An 18,012-nucleotide genomic window follows, 5' to 3' on the forward strand; every position below is an offset into this window, starting at 1 on the left:
CATAAAACAGTTATTTTATATTAAAATATTTTACAATGTTACTGTTTCACAATGTTAATGTTCTAGATTTTTTATTAAACAAATGCAGCCTTGATGAGCATAAGAAACTTCTTTTATTTATTTAAGTTTTTATCTGTAGTCTAAACGCTAATGTGCAGTTGTCATCCAAAAACAATGCAGCATGTACGCGGTCTAAGAGTGTGACACAACGCAATAGGACCAAATTTTACAAAGCATTAGAAAGAAAAAGAAAGAAGAAAAAAAGAAAAGAAAAGAAAAGAAAAGAAAAGAAAAGAAAAGAAAAGAAAAGAAAAGAAAAGAAAAGAAAAGAAAAGAAAAGAAAAGAAAAGAAAAGAAAAGAAAAGAAAAGAATTCTCTAAGCTGTCCAAGCTTTTTAAAAAAAAAAAAAAAAACAGGGAGGTAGGGGAGTGCGTACATTGTTCTTTCAGTAAAAAGGAAGAACTCTGCATTCAGCTGGAGTTTGTATTGGTCCGACAGAAGGTCAGTGGTCAGGGTACATGGGCTGGGAAGTGCTATAGAGGTCAATCCAGCTAATAATGTGGTCATGCCACTCAGAGATCCCTCAGGGCCACAGACTAGTGTTTTCATCACCTGTAAAGGTCAGCTGATATGACAGGCTGAAGGAACGTGCCTAGCTTCCCTTCACACACTCATATCTGTTACCCTGCAGTATTCTGTACTTTTGTCTGAGCATTTTGATTCACCTTATTATACTACACTGGGAAGGTCTGTATTTATATGGCATTTCTAGAAGACTACAGAGAATGCAGTAAAACAGGGTGACAGCAACAAGTATGCCAAAAGCTTTGTTCTTTTCATTAATGTTTTAGTGGCCTGTGTTTAGAAAGATTACCATCTCAGCAAAGCCACACACACACACATACACTATTCTGCCCCCTCATATGATCTTCTACCATAATGTAATAGTTTAAGTTCTTCTGTTCAGTTAATCATATAAATGCTATAGAGACATTTGTTACCTGCTGCATCTACTTAACCTAAATCCAATAAATGAACAACATTCAAAGTTTGTCTTGACAAACTTTCCCTCTTCTTGTTAAAAATTACACTTTGGATTGTATAAATTTATCAGATTCATGTCATTCATATTTTATTTAACCATGGTGCCATTCAAATTAGTACTTCTAGAAAATGCATGCATAGTAAACATACAAAAGAATCGGAACAACCCAAACATTGTAATATGTAATATGCAGATATAAACACTACATTCACCTACACAGATCTCTGATTCATCATTTGAGACTAATTTAAGTTGTGCAGAACAAAACAATGTCTAATTTGCTGGAAAAAAATTCTATTTAAATTTCATCTTTGTCAAGCACCAAGTAGAGAAAATGTACATTTGTTTGATGTGGGTCACTTAACCTTGACAAGCTTTTTCTGATTTGGAGCTCATTTAAAGTTCCTTTTACTTGTTTCCTTTCATTGGCACCTCTGAAGGTGAAATGCACCTCAGTGTCACAATCTAATTTCAACATTTCTGAAGTCCAATTATGTCAGTCAGTCAGACCCACTTTTGCAATTTCTCCACTTATTTCATGAATGCTTTTTCAGTGTCTCCACAAAGTCCAGCTTTACTTACCTTCTGCAATCCACGCAAAGCTGTATCCTCCCCCCCCCTTTTATGATTCTCCAACAGCCTAAGAAGCGTATGTGAAGAAGTATGTATTTACTGGCCAAGAGTCGGGCTCCCACTGCTAGATTAACACTGTGTCAACCGTGCAGATAGGCAGCACATGGCACGCAGCGCATACAAATTTAACTTAGATGTGCTGATAACTTCCAGAAGAGCTGAACACACACTGTGCTGGACTGGTGAGCTTTTGATGTTGCCATGAATATAGAAATAACACAAAACTGCACAACATATCAGAAGAAACATGCTGTTGTTGCCATATTAGTATTTCAGTTGAATCCTTTATCAAGAGTGTTTCAAATATCTTTTGTTTTTATATTAACAAATAATAATGAACCAACATTATATTATATTATATTATATTTTTATTTTAATTGTATTTTATTACAATTGAAATTTAAACTATTTGACTTTCCTTTACCTCTATTTGTCTTCATCTTCATCTTTAACTTTGAAAGCCCTTGTTTGTTCTCCAGAGCTCATAGTTAATGCAGAGCACAAAGTATAGTGTCCAGTGCATATAAAAAAACAAACAAAAAAAAAAATTCAAAATAAAAAAACAGACAGTTAACGTGTGAATCATGCACATTAATAGTGTTGAAAAATTGACTGATGTGTCCATATGGGCACAAACATCTTTCATTAGACATTATCAATCACGCTTATTGAATTCTGATACATCGTCATATATCACGTACAGCAAAGCACTCTTGTGACTATGATTGCTCACCATACGCATAAATCAAATTTGATGGCAAGTCATTCACAAAACAAACATTACATTATTAGCGTATTAAGTGTATATTAAGCATAAAGGATATTAAGTGATTTTCCATAAATATCTTTTAATTGCCTAGGCCTTAAACACAGATTACCATTCAAAAAACACAATCCATATTCCTTAAGATTGCCAAATAATTACTTCCATGCAATAAGAAAAGTAATTACATGTGCACATCTAATTTTATTTATTTATTTATTTTTTAACCAAGCCTAAATGTGAAGTGAAGCTCAATGCAACTAAACAAATGCAGGGAGAGGTGAACCCAAGAGACTTCTAAACGCACACATTCACCGCAACTGTAATTACAAAGTTAATACAGCACCACTACTGTCTATTCATTCTAATTACCTGCCAGTATCTACCGCCCATTTCAATATGTTCTGCTGACAACAATATCCTCAATGGAACCAGCCGATCTTACAGGGTAGAGCCCGGAAGACCCATGTTTATTTGCTAAACAATATGTTTTAGTCTTTTTAAATTGCATTACTGAATCTAATGTCGTAACAGGCAGAACATTTGGGTGGTAGTGAGAAAATACTGCCAATGCTTTGGAAAGTGAAATATCTTTTTATATGGCATGTTGGTTAAACTGAGACTGTAACATTTTAATTTAACACTTTTCCCTGCATGGCCACTTTTTACACAAAATTACATAGCAAAGCAAACTACTGATGAAGGGTACATTTTATTTACACCAAGACTGAAAACAATCTTTCTGAATGAATAATTGAGAATGATTACAGAATAAAAAAAGAAAATAAAAAAAATAGAAATGTATGAATAAATAAACAAAGGAGTTAAAATAATTAATAAAAATTCAATAATTGCAAAAAATAAAATGAAAAAAAAAAACAAGAATGAATAAATGATTGCAAAAAATAGAAGAATGAACGAATGCAAAAAAATACAAGAATGAATGAATGAAAAACAATAAAAATACAAGAATTAGCGAATTAATGCAAAAAACTAGAATGACTGAGTGAATGAGTGCAAAAAACAATGAATAAAATGAATAAATGAATGAGTGAATGAATGCAAAAAATACAACAATGAATGAATGAAAAAATACAAGAATGAAACAAAACAAGAATGAGCAAACAAACTAATGCAAAAACAACAAAGAGTGAGTGAATGAATGCAAAAAAACAAGAATAAATGAATGATTGAATGAATTAATTAATTAATGCAAAAAATACAACAATGAATAAATGAAAAAATACAATAATTAATAGAAAATACAAGAATGAGCAAATTAACTAATGCAAAAAAACAGAGTGAGTGAATGAATGCAAAAAATGAATGAATGAATGAATGAATGAATGCAAAAATCACAATGAAGGAATGAAAGCTAAAATACAAGAATGGATGCAAAAATCACAATGAATGAATGAATGAATGAATACACATAAGAAAGAATAAATGAACAAATTATCTATCTAAGGGAAAAGCCTTGCTCTGTTCCTCTTTTGTCAGTCAAATACAGATTATGATTTTAGATGCAAATAGGAATTCTTTGAGTTCACAGGAATGCATTGTTTCAATTCAAAGTTTCTGTAGCGAATGTTCACTCTTGGCGTGAAAAAGCCTTTAGATTTGAACACCAACATAATTATATTCAACTGAAAGCTCTCCCAAACACAATTAGAAGTGACGCTGTGTGTTTAGCGGGTCTCAGAACAATTGCCCTGCATGCTGCAGCTACCTTGATGTAATTGACATAAAGCAGCTAATTGACTCAACCTTCTCACCGACATCAACCTGTCTAAATTTAGCCATGTAACACATTCACCTTCTCTGCTGTAGTGACAATTACAACATTAACTCAATTCAGGAAGTTTCCTGAATATAAAAGACACCATATAAAAATGTTCCATTCCCTCCAGTCTCCGATTTATGAGTTCACCGCCTAAAGAAATACAGAGTGTGAAACTGCGCACTGACATGCATTTGACTGACAAATGAAATCGCTGTGTCCCACATGAAATCATACAGCAGAACTCTGAATCTTGTCCTCAGGGCAAACGATCTTTGTTTTATCACCAGCTGTGGTGATGTCCACAGCACAGAGTTTAGAAACAAGTGTCCTTTCCCATGCCTAAACAAAGACTATGAGTCTCTAATTTCACCAAGAGATTAACCACCAGTGGATGAATGACAAATTAGTCCTGATAAACTCACACTGCAGTTACACCAAATTTCCATCTGTAGAAAATAAAAGATGATATTTTAAGAAATCTCAGTATTTATTTATTTATTTATTTATTTTGTACCAACATTCTTTAAAATATCTTCTTTTGTGTTCTGCAGCAGAAAGTCATACTGGTTTGGAATATGTTAGTGACAATGGCGTACAACAATGAATACAAAAAAGCATTAACTTCTCAAAATCGTGCACATCTTGGATCATTTCATTTACATTAAAATTTACTGGCAATACACAAATTACACACTAAGATGGAAAAGTCCAGCTGATTATTAAAATCATTTATTAAACTGTTCTGAAACTATCTTACACAGAATCCAGCTTAAATACAATATTCAAAAATATACACATAGTTATGAAGTTTTTTATGATTACCAAGAATTGAACAGTCTAACAAAGATAGCTTCTTTTAAAAAGAAAATGTTCTTGTGTTCTATCAGTTTTGTAAAGTTGCTGATCTTGTTTAAAAAGAAACTGACAAGTTCTGAAGGTATAAACTATTTGCACAGACACAGAAATCAGTACCAATATTTGAACTTTGCAGTCTTTTCAGTTACAAAACTCACATTTTGTCTTCCGGTGCAGCATTTGGATGTATCAGCATGCGAAGACACAGACTCTATTCTGTAATTCATTCCACATCCAAGTGTTCACGCAAAAGCTTCAAAACTCCCAACGAAGCGGCAAACACCCACGCCCCGTATCGCTCTATATTCCCTACCTGTAGCCCGCGTCTTCTCAGAATGCTGGACTCATCCATGCCGGAGAGGCAGAGCGCATACTCTCTCATTCGCACTCTCTCGCTGTGTGTGCGCGCATCTCGGCGCTACTTAGCCATACTGCACCGTGCTGCCTCCTCTAGCGCTCCCACGATCCTACAGGCACGCTCCATCTGATCCGAGCAGCTGCTAAAGACTTACATCAGAACTTATCTGATTGGAGGGGGCCGGTCAGCTGACATGTCGCCGTTTCGCTCTCTTTGAACTTCAGGACAATGTGTGAGCATGTACGTGTTTGAAGAGGAGAGAGGATGTGATCATGTGAAAAAGAGAGAGCTTGTGAACGCGTGTTTGATGGAGAAGGGGGAGAGATAGGGAACGCAGGAGGGGTGAGAGAGGAGTAGAGAGGTAGGGGGGTGAAAACCAGCAGCTGAAATTTAGTGTAAAATCCCATGAGGGCCGCCGATTCATTCCCCCCTACACAGGCACATTTTGTGGCGCCCCAAAGTGACTGTTTGCAGGGAAAGAAGAGACAGGAAATCCTGTTGTGCTTTGTTTTGCCAGCACTAAACAATGCAGCTGGCATCCTGTGTGTGCGTCTACATTTGGTCAATGGTGCTAGCGAGCTGATGTTGAGCGGTATTGAGTTCCTATTTGTCTTTCAACTGGAGCTGGAGATAAGAAGTCTGGAGTGAAGGTCAGAAAGCTCAGCGGTCACGGCCAGGGTGAATTGGGCAGGAATAAGATGGAAAGACCACACAATGAGAGCATGGGGGTAGACGGGGCATCCTGTAATGGCTAGTTTGCAAGCACTTCCTTCATTATTGTGATGAGCCAGCTGACAGGAAGAGTTTTCTTCCCTTCCAACACAAACAAGCTTGCACAATTAAAGTAGAGTCTTTTAGATTCAGATTCTCCATTTTAAAGCATTGCTACTGCCATAAATATGCAGACAATGTCTCTGGTCATTCTGTCGCCTTTCACATGTTTTTTCTTTCAGCATCTTGTGCAATGAGCTCTAGGCTTTTGGCAAATGCATGCAAAGGTTTCTGAACACAAGAATGCATCCTGTGTAACATGTTTTATCAGAGTCAGGTAAACCAGAAACCAGTATAACTATAAGGTGTTTCCTCACTCGAAAATTAACTAATTGGTGAACCTGCCAACGGCCTGTAATGTAAGAAAATGTGTCGGCAATACAGTGCGAAGTATTCACCGTACTTCATTTTTTCCATATTTTTTTATGTTACAGTCTTATTCCAAAATGGATTAAATATATATATAGAGAGAGAGTTGTCCTGTAGCTACTCCTTTGTTATCTTGGCTGTGTACTTAGGGTCTTTGTCTTGTTGAAAGGTGAACCGTCGCCCCAGTCTGAGGTCCAGAGCGCTCTGGAGCTGGTTTTCATCAAGAATGTCCTTGTACATTGCTGTATGCATCTTTCCCTCAATGCTGACTAGTCTCCCAGTTTCTCCCACCGAAAAACATCCCCACAGCATGATGCTGCCGCCACCATGTTTCACTGTAGGGATGGTATTGGCCAGGTGATGAGAGGTGCCTGGTTTCCTCCAAACATGATGCTTGCCATTCAGGCCAAAGAGTTCAATCTTTGTTTCATCAGACCAGAGAATTTTGCTTCTCATGGTCTGAGAGTACTTTAGGCAGGCTGTCATGTGCCTTTTATTGAGGAGTGGCTTTCGTCTGGCCACTCTACCATACAGGCCTGATTGGTGGAGTGCTGCAGAGATGGTGTTCTTCTGGAAGATTCTCCTCTCTCCACAGAGCTGGAGCTCTTTCAGCGTGATAATTGGGCGGCTATGGGATTATTTTTATGCCAATAAGAATGAACGTAACTTTATAAAACTGAACGTAACTTTCCAAGAAACGATCAAAAATATGCCACTGCAAAAGAAGAAAAACACAATGAAAATGAAAAAAGGAACTCAGTCGCACGAATTTAACATGCTCTTCAAATATGCTTCATTCTTTGTTAATGATTTTCAAAGAATCGTTTTCGTGAATCATGGATTCTGAATGCGTTGCCACAGCTTTCGCTTACGCTTCGCAAATTTTCATTTGCTGTTTTGGCACAAACCTCTCGTGGGGGCGGGCTTAACAGCGATCTACTCTGATTGGCTAATGAGCTTTTGATGGACAGTTGCTCTCTGACCTGGAAGCACAGACGGTAACGTCAGTGGTGCGCATATTGGAAAGTTGTTGCGGTGTGCAATACGTCGTGCTTTGTTTATAGAAACTATCAGAACTGTTGCACACTGTACATGAATAAAACTTTTATCGATGTTATTGATTAACGTTACTTTAGCAACACAAACTTACTTCAAGCTGCCCTGAGGGACAAGCTGAGGTGGAAGATGATGCTGCTCCGTGTCTCTCCTGGGAGCTCATCTTTAGAAACTAAGAGATGACCGTAGGTGAAATACTAATAACATTAATACTTAATATAAACAAAGCACGACGTATTGCACACCGCAACAACTTTCCAATATGCGCGCCACTGACGTCACCGTCTGTGCTTCCAGGTCAGAGAGCAACTGTCCATCAAAAGCTCATTAGCCAATCAGAGTAGATCGCTGTTAAGCCCGCCCCCACGAGAGGTTTGTGCCAAAACAGCAAACGAAAATTTGCGAAGCGTAAGCGAAAGCTGTGGCAACGCATTCAGAATCCATGATTCGCGAAAACGATTCTTTGAAAATCATTAACAAAGAATGAGGCATATTTGAAGAGCATGTTAAATTCGTGCGACTGAGTTCATTTTTTCATTTTCATTGTGTTTTTCTTCTTTTGCAGTGTCATATTTTTGATCGTTTCTTGGAAAGTTACGTTCAGTTTTATAAAGTTACGTTCATTCTTATTGGCACAAAGATAATCCCATAGGCGGCCCGCTGTAGGAAGAGTCCTGGTGGCTCCAAACGTCTTCCATTTATGGATGATGGAGGCCATTGTGCTCATTGGGACCTTCAATATTGCAATATTTAAATTTTTCTGTACCCTTCCCCAGATCTGTGGCTTGATACAATCCCGTCTCAGAGGTCTACAGACAATTTCTTGGATTTCATGACTTGGTTTGTGCTCTGGCCTGCACTTTTAACTGTGGGACCTTATATAGACAGGTGTGTGCCTTTCCAAATCATGTCCAGTCAACTGAATTTACCACAGGTGGACTCAAATCAAAATCAAGTTGTAGAAACATCTTAAGGATAATCAGTGGAAACAGGATGCACCTGAGCTCAATTTTGAGTGTCAATGCAAAGGCTGTGAATACTTATGTACATGTGATCTTTTTTTTTTTTACATCTGCTTAATATCAATAAAAAAATAAAGTGCTTACAGGATTCCTAAAGAAAACAAAAGAATTGTAAAACAATAAATACCGAGACCACGACGCGAGCACAAAACAACCCCACTACGAGAGAAAGCGGCGGGCAGCCGCGCAGCTACCCTATCGGGCCTGGAGCGAAGGCCCTTTCGTGGGACGCGGCAAGCAACGGAACCACGGCGCGGGAGCTGCCTCGGCTGCACGGGGCGCTTCTGCTGTACAGACGGGTGACAGCCGCGTGGCGGTTCTGCTGCTTGCCGTGTCCTGGACCGAACGTTACCTCAAAAGCCCGAAATGACGCCACACTTTACACCGACGCGGGAGCAGAACTATTCTTTCATCGTCCTTTAACGCTAGCATTAGTGGCGTGCCCTTATGCTAGTATTTCCTGTCACTGTTTAGGTTCAGAGATAAGTAGACTGCAATCTAGCGGTCAGGATAAACGCTCAAAATGAAGCAACTGTCATAAATCTTATATGATTTTTTTTTCTAAATATCGATATTCCATTTTTGAGAATCGATACAGTATCTCCAGACAAAATATTGCGCTTTGTCTGTTGTTTGTGATACTCAGAAGCAAATTTACCACATATTGTTGGTAACTATGGTTATAGCTTTGGTAATTTTACAGATACAGCAACAAAATGGCCAAAATAAGCTACCAAGCACACTAGACTTGCTTACAGTCAAAAGTCCAGCTATACATAGCTAAACTATCATTTGGTAAGGCCAAGGTCCATCCTGCAGACCATTTTGTACTACCAACAACCCAACTATGTTCTATTAACTTGACCACTGTAAACTGGTATGACCTGGTTTTTCCCAATAAGATGCCCTCCAAAAACTAATTATCCCCAGAACCAGCTACATATTGGGAGTCAATATAGTGTGATTTCATGGACAGCTGCAGTGGTATTTTTAAGGCATATATTCACCAATCTTTTCTTGTCCTGGAGTGTCATACAGCGGTGCAATCTTATTAACATGTAGAGATGAAACTTTAAGCGACGACCATCGTGCCAATCCCAGTCGTCCATTTCACAGTCTGCTGTGTGTTTTTTTTTCTTGCTCGCCCTCTCTTACACATTCTCTCACCTTCCCACACACACACACACACACACACACACTGTCTCTCTCGCTCCAACACACTCACAAACTCTCAGTCTTTCTCACTCATTCATTTCAATTCACCATGACTGCCATGTGAATATTAAGTGGGTTCCCCCCAGTTCTCCTTGTTTCTCCAGCGAAGCTTGAACGATGCCAGTTACGGAGTAGCACAAAAGACATTGACAGTTACCTGCAAAATATGTACGAAAATGATTTTAGAAGGTCAAACGTGTAAAAATGTAATAAACTCTTCTTCGTCAGCTCACCTACCACAGTTTGCCTGCAGGAGAACAGTGTTCATTTGGTGAGAGAATGATAAGAAGCGTTATCTGACGTTGGGAGTTTAAAATCCTTTCAAACTGAGGCAAAGAACTTGGATTAAAATATGTCTCTTCTCTGTAGAGGAACAATTGTGGAAGATTATCCTGGGAGAATTAGTCCCGATTCAGCAAGTATAGTGAATGGTAGGGGAAGGGAACAATTACAACATTCCCTTTTAATGTTACAGTAAAAGAGACAACTTGTTACTGTTAAGCACTTGTCATTTCTCATTCGGTTTTGGAAATGCTCTTTGTCATGGGGTATGAATGCAAGCACTGAACTTCCTCTCAAGTGTATTCAAGGAAACGGTTTTCAACAACAAAGCTTTTCAACCCATGTAGGAATTGAAAACATAATTGGCTGGAAACCACTTCACTGACAAAAGCGAAAACTCACACCATCACCCTTATTTCCTGTAGAACTGCAGGAAATACATTCAATGAGGAATACAGTTGAGTCAACTGCTGCATGCAATTCGCATGACGTAATTTACTCACATACAACAACATCCTTGTTGGTTTTGGAACATCACTGGATCCTACAGTATTCCAGTCTTTAGGTAGAACAATAAAACGCTAATTTCAAATTATGTGATCAAATTGGATAATTATTGGTGTCAAACATTCACACAATTAAAACAATTTATAAAGTCTGTAAAGAGGAGAAAATACAGTACCATGCAGATTAAGCTCACTGTTCACAATGCTCAAATATAGGAAGACAAATATGTGGGGGTTTATACGAATGCATCTCTAAGATGAACTGACCATCTTCATAAATGTTTGATGGGATTTTCTTTTCCTCCTACCTCTATATAATGCATGTTAAAGTAGTGTTTATTAGCGCAGCTGCTCTTTGTCATGGGGTATGAATGCAAGGAAACAATGCTAAACAAGGAAACTCCGGGTCATTCTATAATTAGGGATACATTTAGAATTTGACAATGTGAAGAAAAAAGTTTCCCAAAAGTCCAAACATGACCTTACATAGCTGCTTTGAAACAATCTATACTGTATAAAGTGCTATATAAATAAAGGTGATCTGTAGGAATATGTGCATTAAATACCATCTATGTTTGCTACTGTCCACCATGTCCTTTACTGGTTAACACAGTTGACAGGTAACTTAGTCAACATTTTTAGTGTTTTGGGCCTATACTCAACATGGAAGCCTAGAACTACAGAGCATATGGTATGTTTAGAAATAAATTTTCATAAACAAAACATAAGTTTTAGTTAAATTGTCTTGTTAAAATTTGCAGCAATAATACTTATAATAATTAAGTAATTAATCCACTCTTGACACAGGTTTGCTAGTTCAACCAATATTAGGGGAAAGAGAGACAACATGCCTTCTAGTGTTTCATCCATGTGCTTCTAGAGGAAATATCATCATACTGTGCAAATTATGTGGGAATTGGACAAACCATTCCTTTTTGAGGGGGGTTTTCTAGTGGGTAACTTAGTTGACAACGGTTTTTCTGACACAAATAAAAGTTATATCACAATAAACACTTATTATTTTTGAAGCGCACACCCAAATGTCTTGAAATTAATTTATATTTGAGGTCATTTTCATGCTTAAATGCAGAGTAGAATGAGCAACCAGGGCTGTATGTGATATGAACATCATTTTTGAACAAAAGGTATGGCTTTTTCAACATATAGTAGTATGACTGGGAAAAATATAATTGTGTTCTAGAAAATTAAGCATCAGGGCTTTATATTGATGAAAATATATTAAAAATATACTTTACGGACATGAGATATACCCACAATTACAGAATGACCCCTCTACATCACTGCTGCTGGTCCATAAGCACCACCTGCTGTCAGAGAATAAATCTGCATTTTCATTCAGTCCATCTGCTGTTTTTGTTTTATGCAGGTGTATTACGTTGTATCATTTCAAAAATCTAAAGTCAGACCATTCTGTTTTTGCTTTTAAGCAAGAAAATATACAGTCTAATTCAAATAAAAAAAACTGTTCATGCTACATGTAGCACTACTGTCTGTTAAATAAATAATAAATTAAAAAAACATAATTCCTACTGTACCAAACTCGTATCAAACCGTGACCCCAAAACTGAGGTATACCTACCTATAGCTACTGTGTATTGATACACCCTAAATTTTTATATATAAACAAAATTCTAAATTAAATCATTAAGAAAAAAATCATTGTCTACACATCATTTTAATTACTTTCACAATCATTTTATAAATATAGGGCTGGACGAGGAATCCAAGTAATTGATACCAGAATTCACAACCTCTAACCGACATAATTTTTACCATATCGGTTATTTAATTTTTAATTAAATGCAGTTAATACTTTCCCATTAAAAACATACTACTGCGTGTGTAGTTTCGCGAAGCCAAACCTTTAGACTGACGGCAGAAGGTCTGGGAACCTTGGCCGCTTTGAATGGCCAAGGCCCACCCAAGAGGCCATATGACTGACAGGTCAAGCAATCAATCACGTTTCGTTTTGTGCCGCATAATGTTTAGGGCCGTGGAAATGTTGCCACAATAACAGATCGGTATGTAAAACTCTTAGACATATTTTAAAGATTCTATGCCATGAACTTTTAACTTTTCATATACTTTTGACAACCCAGAGTTAACTGGTCCTGATTAATGGTCAATGTCACACTTGTAAACACGACGGCTTTCCTCTTTTGTGAGGGGGTTTGGCATCACGCCATCTTTTTTCCAGGCGAACGTCAAAGAACACACGTCTCCCGGAAATCCTGTATAATTTAACCAATCTGATGATAACTTTAAAACTTCGGAAATGTTTCCAGCTAAGTGTGCCATATGCATCAGACGTTCAGCCAATGGTCTGTGGGTGTGACATCTGAGGCTGAGACTACCTCGTGTGTAGTCTGCGCTAAATGGGTGTGTATAACCGTTGCATTTGCATCTTTTGCAATGTTAGTTGCGAGTTTAAGGCCCCCTTGTCAAATTAAAAGAGTTTAAACTTTTACACGCAGCAGTTTATCAATGTCAGTTCCAAAACAGTGGACCAATCAGAAGACCACAGGGGCGGGGCAAGCATTGCAAGCTTTTGTTTACAGCAGAGCCGTTTGGCATGTAACTTTTATATTTGATGGCAACATGGTGTAGGTGGCATTCTGCCTGTTGGCTGCGTTTTTTCGAAGTCCCTTTAAGGCAAGTCATTTCACTCGGTGGCCATCTTTGAAACGCCTCTAGGGCAGCAATTGCAGCTCCTATCTATTTGAACAGGGAAACATCAAATTCTCCAAAATTGTTCACCAAGCTTACAATTAAATTTCATATTTGAAATCACCAATGAAATCTGACAACAAACTGTCTTATAAATATCGTTCCTTATGTTCCAATAGCGTTAAAAAAAGTTTATTTTTCAGGCTAGATCAGCCAGGGGGCATGCGCAGTACTGAGCGCATGTCTCAGAACGCTGACTGTTTCTATAGCAACTGGGACTTTTAACAGCAGCTGCAGTGACGCGCTGACTTTACTAATCAACGACTGGCTCTTTCATTAAGAAGACAGGGCTTCACGGCCATAATGAGCATTGCATCTTTCCCCATTCAAAACTATACGAGTGACAAGTCTTGGGTATTCTACAGTCTTTGGTTATTTTAAACACCATTCCTGAGCACTGCATCTCGAGCAAATATGTGTTCTGTGTGAATGGCCAGTAAGAACCTAGAGAGTAAATACTTGCGCAAATAGAGTGACAGACCAAGATCACTGAGTAGAAGATCATACAACAGTGATCACATCACATTCACATCTATAATTATGAGGGCAAAAAAAAAAAAAAATGGTGAATGGACTTGCAATGTAGTGACATAAATCTATTAGGTTTCATGAAAAATATCTTCATTTATGCTCCAAAGTTGAATGAAAACTCTTATGGGTTTGGAATGACATGAGTGTAAATGACATTTTTGGCTAAACTATCACTTCAAGGCAAATTTGACAGCCCTAAGAAATACATTTTCTAATACATTAAACATCATTATAATAACAATAATTATTATTATTATTTAAGTTATTTTATTTATATATATATATATATATATATATATATATATTATTATTTTTTTTTTTTTTGTACTCCTCAAATCCCTTGCAGATGCTATAACCATGACCATTCTGTGGTAAAATCCATGCTTCTCTACTGAAAGGCCATGTATTCTGACTAAGTAACAACCTTTGAAATGAAGGGGAATGCTAACAGAGAGCTCCTCTCAAGATGTAAATTTCATGAAAAACATAATAAAGATTTGTTATGAAGCCTTATTAGGGTTAGGATTAGAGTTAGGGTTAGGATTAGAGTGGTGGATAGGCTTATAACTGTTTGATAGGAAGTTCTAGGACCAACAAAGGACACTTTGTACATAAATTACATTGTGCATCCTTTCTGATACTGGTAAAAAAAAAAATGAATGAGGTTAGGGAACACGGGAGATGGGCATTGCAGGGTCCTGCTGAGGTCATCACAGGTGAAGAAGGGGGGCTTTGGCCAATGGTCATGACAGGATGTGGGAGACCTCTTTGTTCTCAGCGGGTGGAAGACTTGAGAGGCTTCCATATGGAAGTCTAGAGTCTAAAGGAAATAGAGAGATAGCGAAAGAGACGTAAAGTGGAAAGGGGCTTCAGAGGTGAGCGCAGAGGGGCCTGTGGTGAAGGTTGATTGAGTGACCTGTGAGGTCGGCTCCGTTCTAGCCCATCTGAGTCTGTCAGGGCTGTAAGGATATGAGCCAGGGGCCTGCAGAGACCAAACATACACACACACACACACACACACACAACGCGGCTTCACAGACCTGAAACCATTCCAGTCACAGGCCGTCCCACCAGACCTGATAACAGCACGCTTTTACTGACACATCAAACACCAAGGGCAAACCTGACGGCCACCACAGAGCACCTGCAGTACGAATATAACATCAGAGCACATAATGATGTCATGCAACAGAACCACATTCTTAGATATCATATTATATGATTGTATCAAATGCCACAATTAAGGCAAGACTCTTGATCTGGCAATACAAAGTTTAAGCAACACTGCCACAAAATTTATTTATTTATCTATTTTCTAAACCCATCCATTAGATTATATTCAAGGTTTTATTCATTGCTGTGAAACATTTCAAAAGGTCTGTTTCAAAGAATCAATTTAAAACTTTAGCAGCACTTTTAGTAAAAGTGATGCAAGCATAAAGTTATTGCTACACTACCAATCAAAACACTATCACTGTCAGAAGTTTGGAATAATTACAATCTTGTTTTGTTTTTTTGAAGTCTCTTATGCTTACCAAGACTGCATATTATTTATAAGTGTAATACTGCAAAATATTACAATTTAAAAGAACATTTTCTATTGAAATATATTTTAAAGTATAAATCATTACTGTAATGACAATATGCAAATAAATACAGCCTTGGCTGCTTGGATGCAAACTGTATTGTAAAAAAAAAAAAAAGAATAAAAAATGAATAATAACATAAAATAAGACTGATTTCAAAAACATAAAAAAATAAATAAAAAACTTTAACTATACTGACAACACCAATTGCTATATTGCTACATATAAATTAAAAAGATTAAACATTGTTCATTGTGTTAATTTTTGGGAAAAACTGTGGAAATCATTTATAGTGTTCATTTTGTTTTCATTATTGTTTGTATTTATTTATTTATTTATTTACTGCCAATACCTGCCATCCCTGGATAAAACGGCATGTAAATTTGCACTGAACTATATCATTTTTATTGCTTGATTCCAATTATATCTCACCATCTTGTAACACTTTGAAGGTTAGAAAATATGACAAACAATGTCATATTTCACCTGGTCGTTAATGCAGTGATATTTCAACAGAAAACCATTTCAAAATGGAACGGGCCAGTGAGTCAAGGGTTCAACATCCCAACTGCTCCCACTTCATCAGAAAGACAGTTCCCATTTAACTGCCGTCTCCCTGCGTACACACTGACATGCAGCATGTCTGTAATTCCATTCTGGTTTACTAAACGAGGCTTTCACCTCTCATAACCCTCCTGAGATGATTTTGAAAGTCAAGGGAAACGGACATATGCGCCAATGCAAAATGCGACAAGAAAGGACAGAAATACTCTTCTTAAGAAAAATTCTTAAAACATTGAACATTAAACACAAATGGCAAGTGGCTGACCACTATGGAGATGTCTAAATAACAAAATTTCATTAAAACAAATCATTTAATTTTAATAAATAAATTAAATTAAAAAAGAAAAATGGTAGATCTTTTTAAAATGACCAAATACCAACCAATATGTCTGTCAATCAAACAACAACAAAAGCACAAACATAAAACCTGAAAAGCTGTCGGTTTGAGTGACGTTATTCTTCCTGCCCTGCGGTTCTGGCTCAGAAAGCAGGCTAAGACAAAAGACTCAGTTATCAGTAAAGGACATCTCTGGCCAAAATAATGAAGAGGGTCTCGCGGCCACAAAGCCTCAACATCAGGATTATGATGTCTTATCTCCATATCTGGCCAGGAGGAGTTGTATTGATTTCCTGTCAGAGTTAATCATGCTCTGGACAGATGAGATGCCATGACAGAAGCAGGGTAAAATTTCACGCTGATCTATGATCAGATTTTTTGCTCTCTTTTACAGTGGATCTGGCTAAGATTTGTTTGGCTCAACGGGTCCACAATCAGCATGAAAACACAAGTGCTTCATGGTACACCATGACGAGCTGTAATGCTCGCTGAAGGGAGAAATAGATTGAGGTGGAGGAGAGGACAAACCCACATAAAGTCAGGGCCATTTTGAGGACTTTGCACTAGTACTATCACAAACACGTAAACAATTCAGATAGTAGAAAAAGCTAAAATTCACAGATGGTGAAGTGCTGGCTGTGTCTCAGCAAACATCCACTATGACCAGTTCCTCTTGGATTTAAGCCAGACAATGAAACACCTCAAGCTATATAATACCATCAAATCAAAATATTTAATAAACATCCTTTTGGGTGAAATTGTAAAGAATAAAACAACTGTAGACATTTCAAGGTCTGTGGCTAATATACTTCAAAGCAAATTAAATGCGCAGTTAACACACGCAAAACAGCGCATTTCTGTAGTTTCTGTTTTGCTTTAAATGTTAATGAATGTCGCTATAATTTGTGAAGTAAGGGGCACTAAAACACGTTTATAAAGTGTTGTAAACATTGTATTTTATTTACTGGTATTTTACATTATTTCCGAATGCGATTCACTGTATACACTGATGTGACTTATGTGTGTTATTTTTTATTTCTTGCTCTTTTTTTCTCTCTTTCAATGCTATTTTTCTCAATGCTATTTTTACCTGGTGCAATTTATTTTCCAGAAAATACAACATATTCAGTATACGTTATAATATATACAGTTGTTTTTGTATTTTTGTATAAATCTTACAGTATAACACTTTTAAAATGTAATCTTTAGGAAATCTCAAATTGAAAATCCATTTTTCACACTTATTATAGAGTTACTATTTCTTAATTAATAAAGCACAGAATTTGAATATTGTCTGTTTACTGAATATTGTTTATTGTCTGTTATTAACCACAACGTGAAAATGATAATTGGCTTTTAGGTTTATATCAGAATTTTAATACCAGTTCACCCCTACCCAAGTGAAAAATAAATATAATTGCACTTTTAGTACATAAAACTGGTATACTTAAATTTGGAACAACTAATTTTGTACTTAATGCACTTTAATTTAATTCAAATGCACTTCATACAGTCCTCATCAGGAGTTACATTTTAGGTTTAATTACAATTTTTATATCAGTAAGTCTTGAGCAATATGTCAATAAAT

General features: G+C 37.0%; 1 protein-coding gene across 6 annotated transcripts in view; it reads right to left on the reverse strand.

Moving 5' to 3' along the window:
* mast4 (microtubule associated serine/threonine kinase family member 4) overlaps nucleotides 1–18,012 on the reverse strand; it is a 104,281-nt gene that overhangs the window by 52,086 nt on the left and 34,183 nt on the right. Inside the window, exon 1 of one of the 6 annotated variants that reach the window (XM_051109037.1) lies at nucleotides 5,393–5,719. The exons of 4 other annotated variants lie outside the window; for them this stretch is intronic. In XM_051109037.1, the coding sequence (XP_050964994.1) occupies nucleotides 5,393–5,461 (69 nt within the window). In that variant the 5' untranslated portion in view covers nucleotides 5,462–5,719. Of the gene's footprint in view, nucleotides 1–5,237; nucleotides 5,371–5,392; nucleotides 5,720–18,012 lie in introns of those variants that run through there. One more of the 6 variants, XM_051109038.1, reaches the window with a different exon arrangement.

The sequence above is a fragment of the Labeo rohita genome, chromosome 5 (assembly GCF_022985175.1).
Source record: "Labeo rohita strain BAU-BD-2019 chromosome 5, IGBB_LRoh.1.0, whole genome shotgun sequence".
NCBI classification, from domain to species: Eukaryota; Metazoa; Chordata; class Actinopteri; order Cypriniformes; family Cyprinidae; genus Labeo; species Labeo rohita.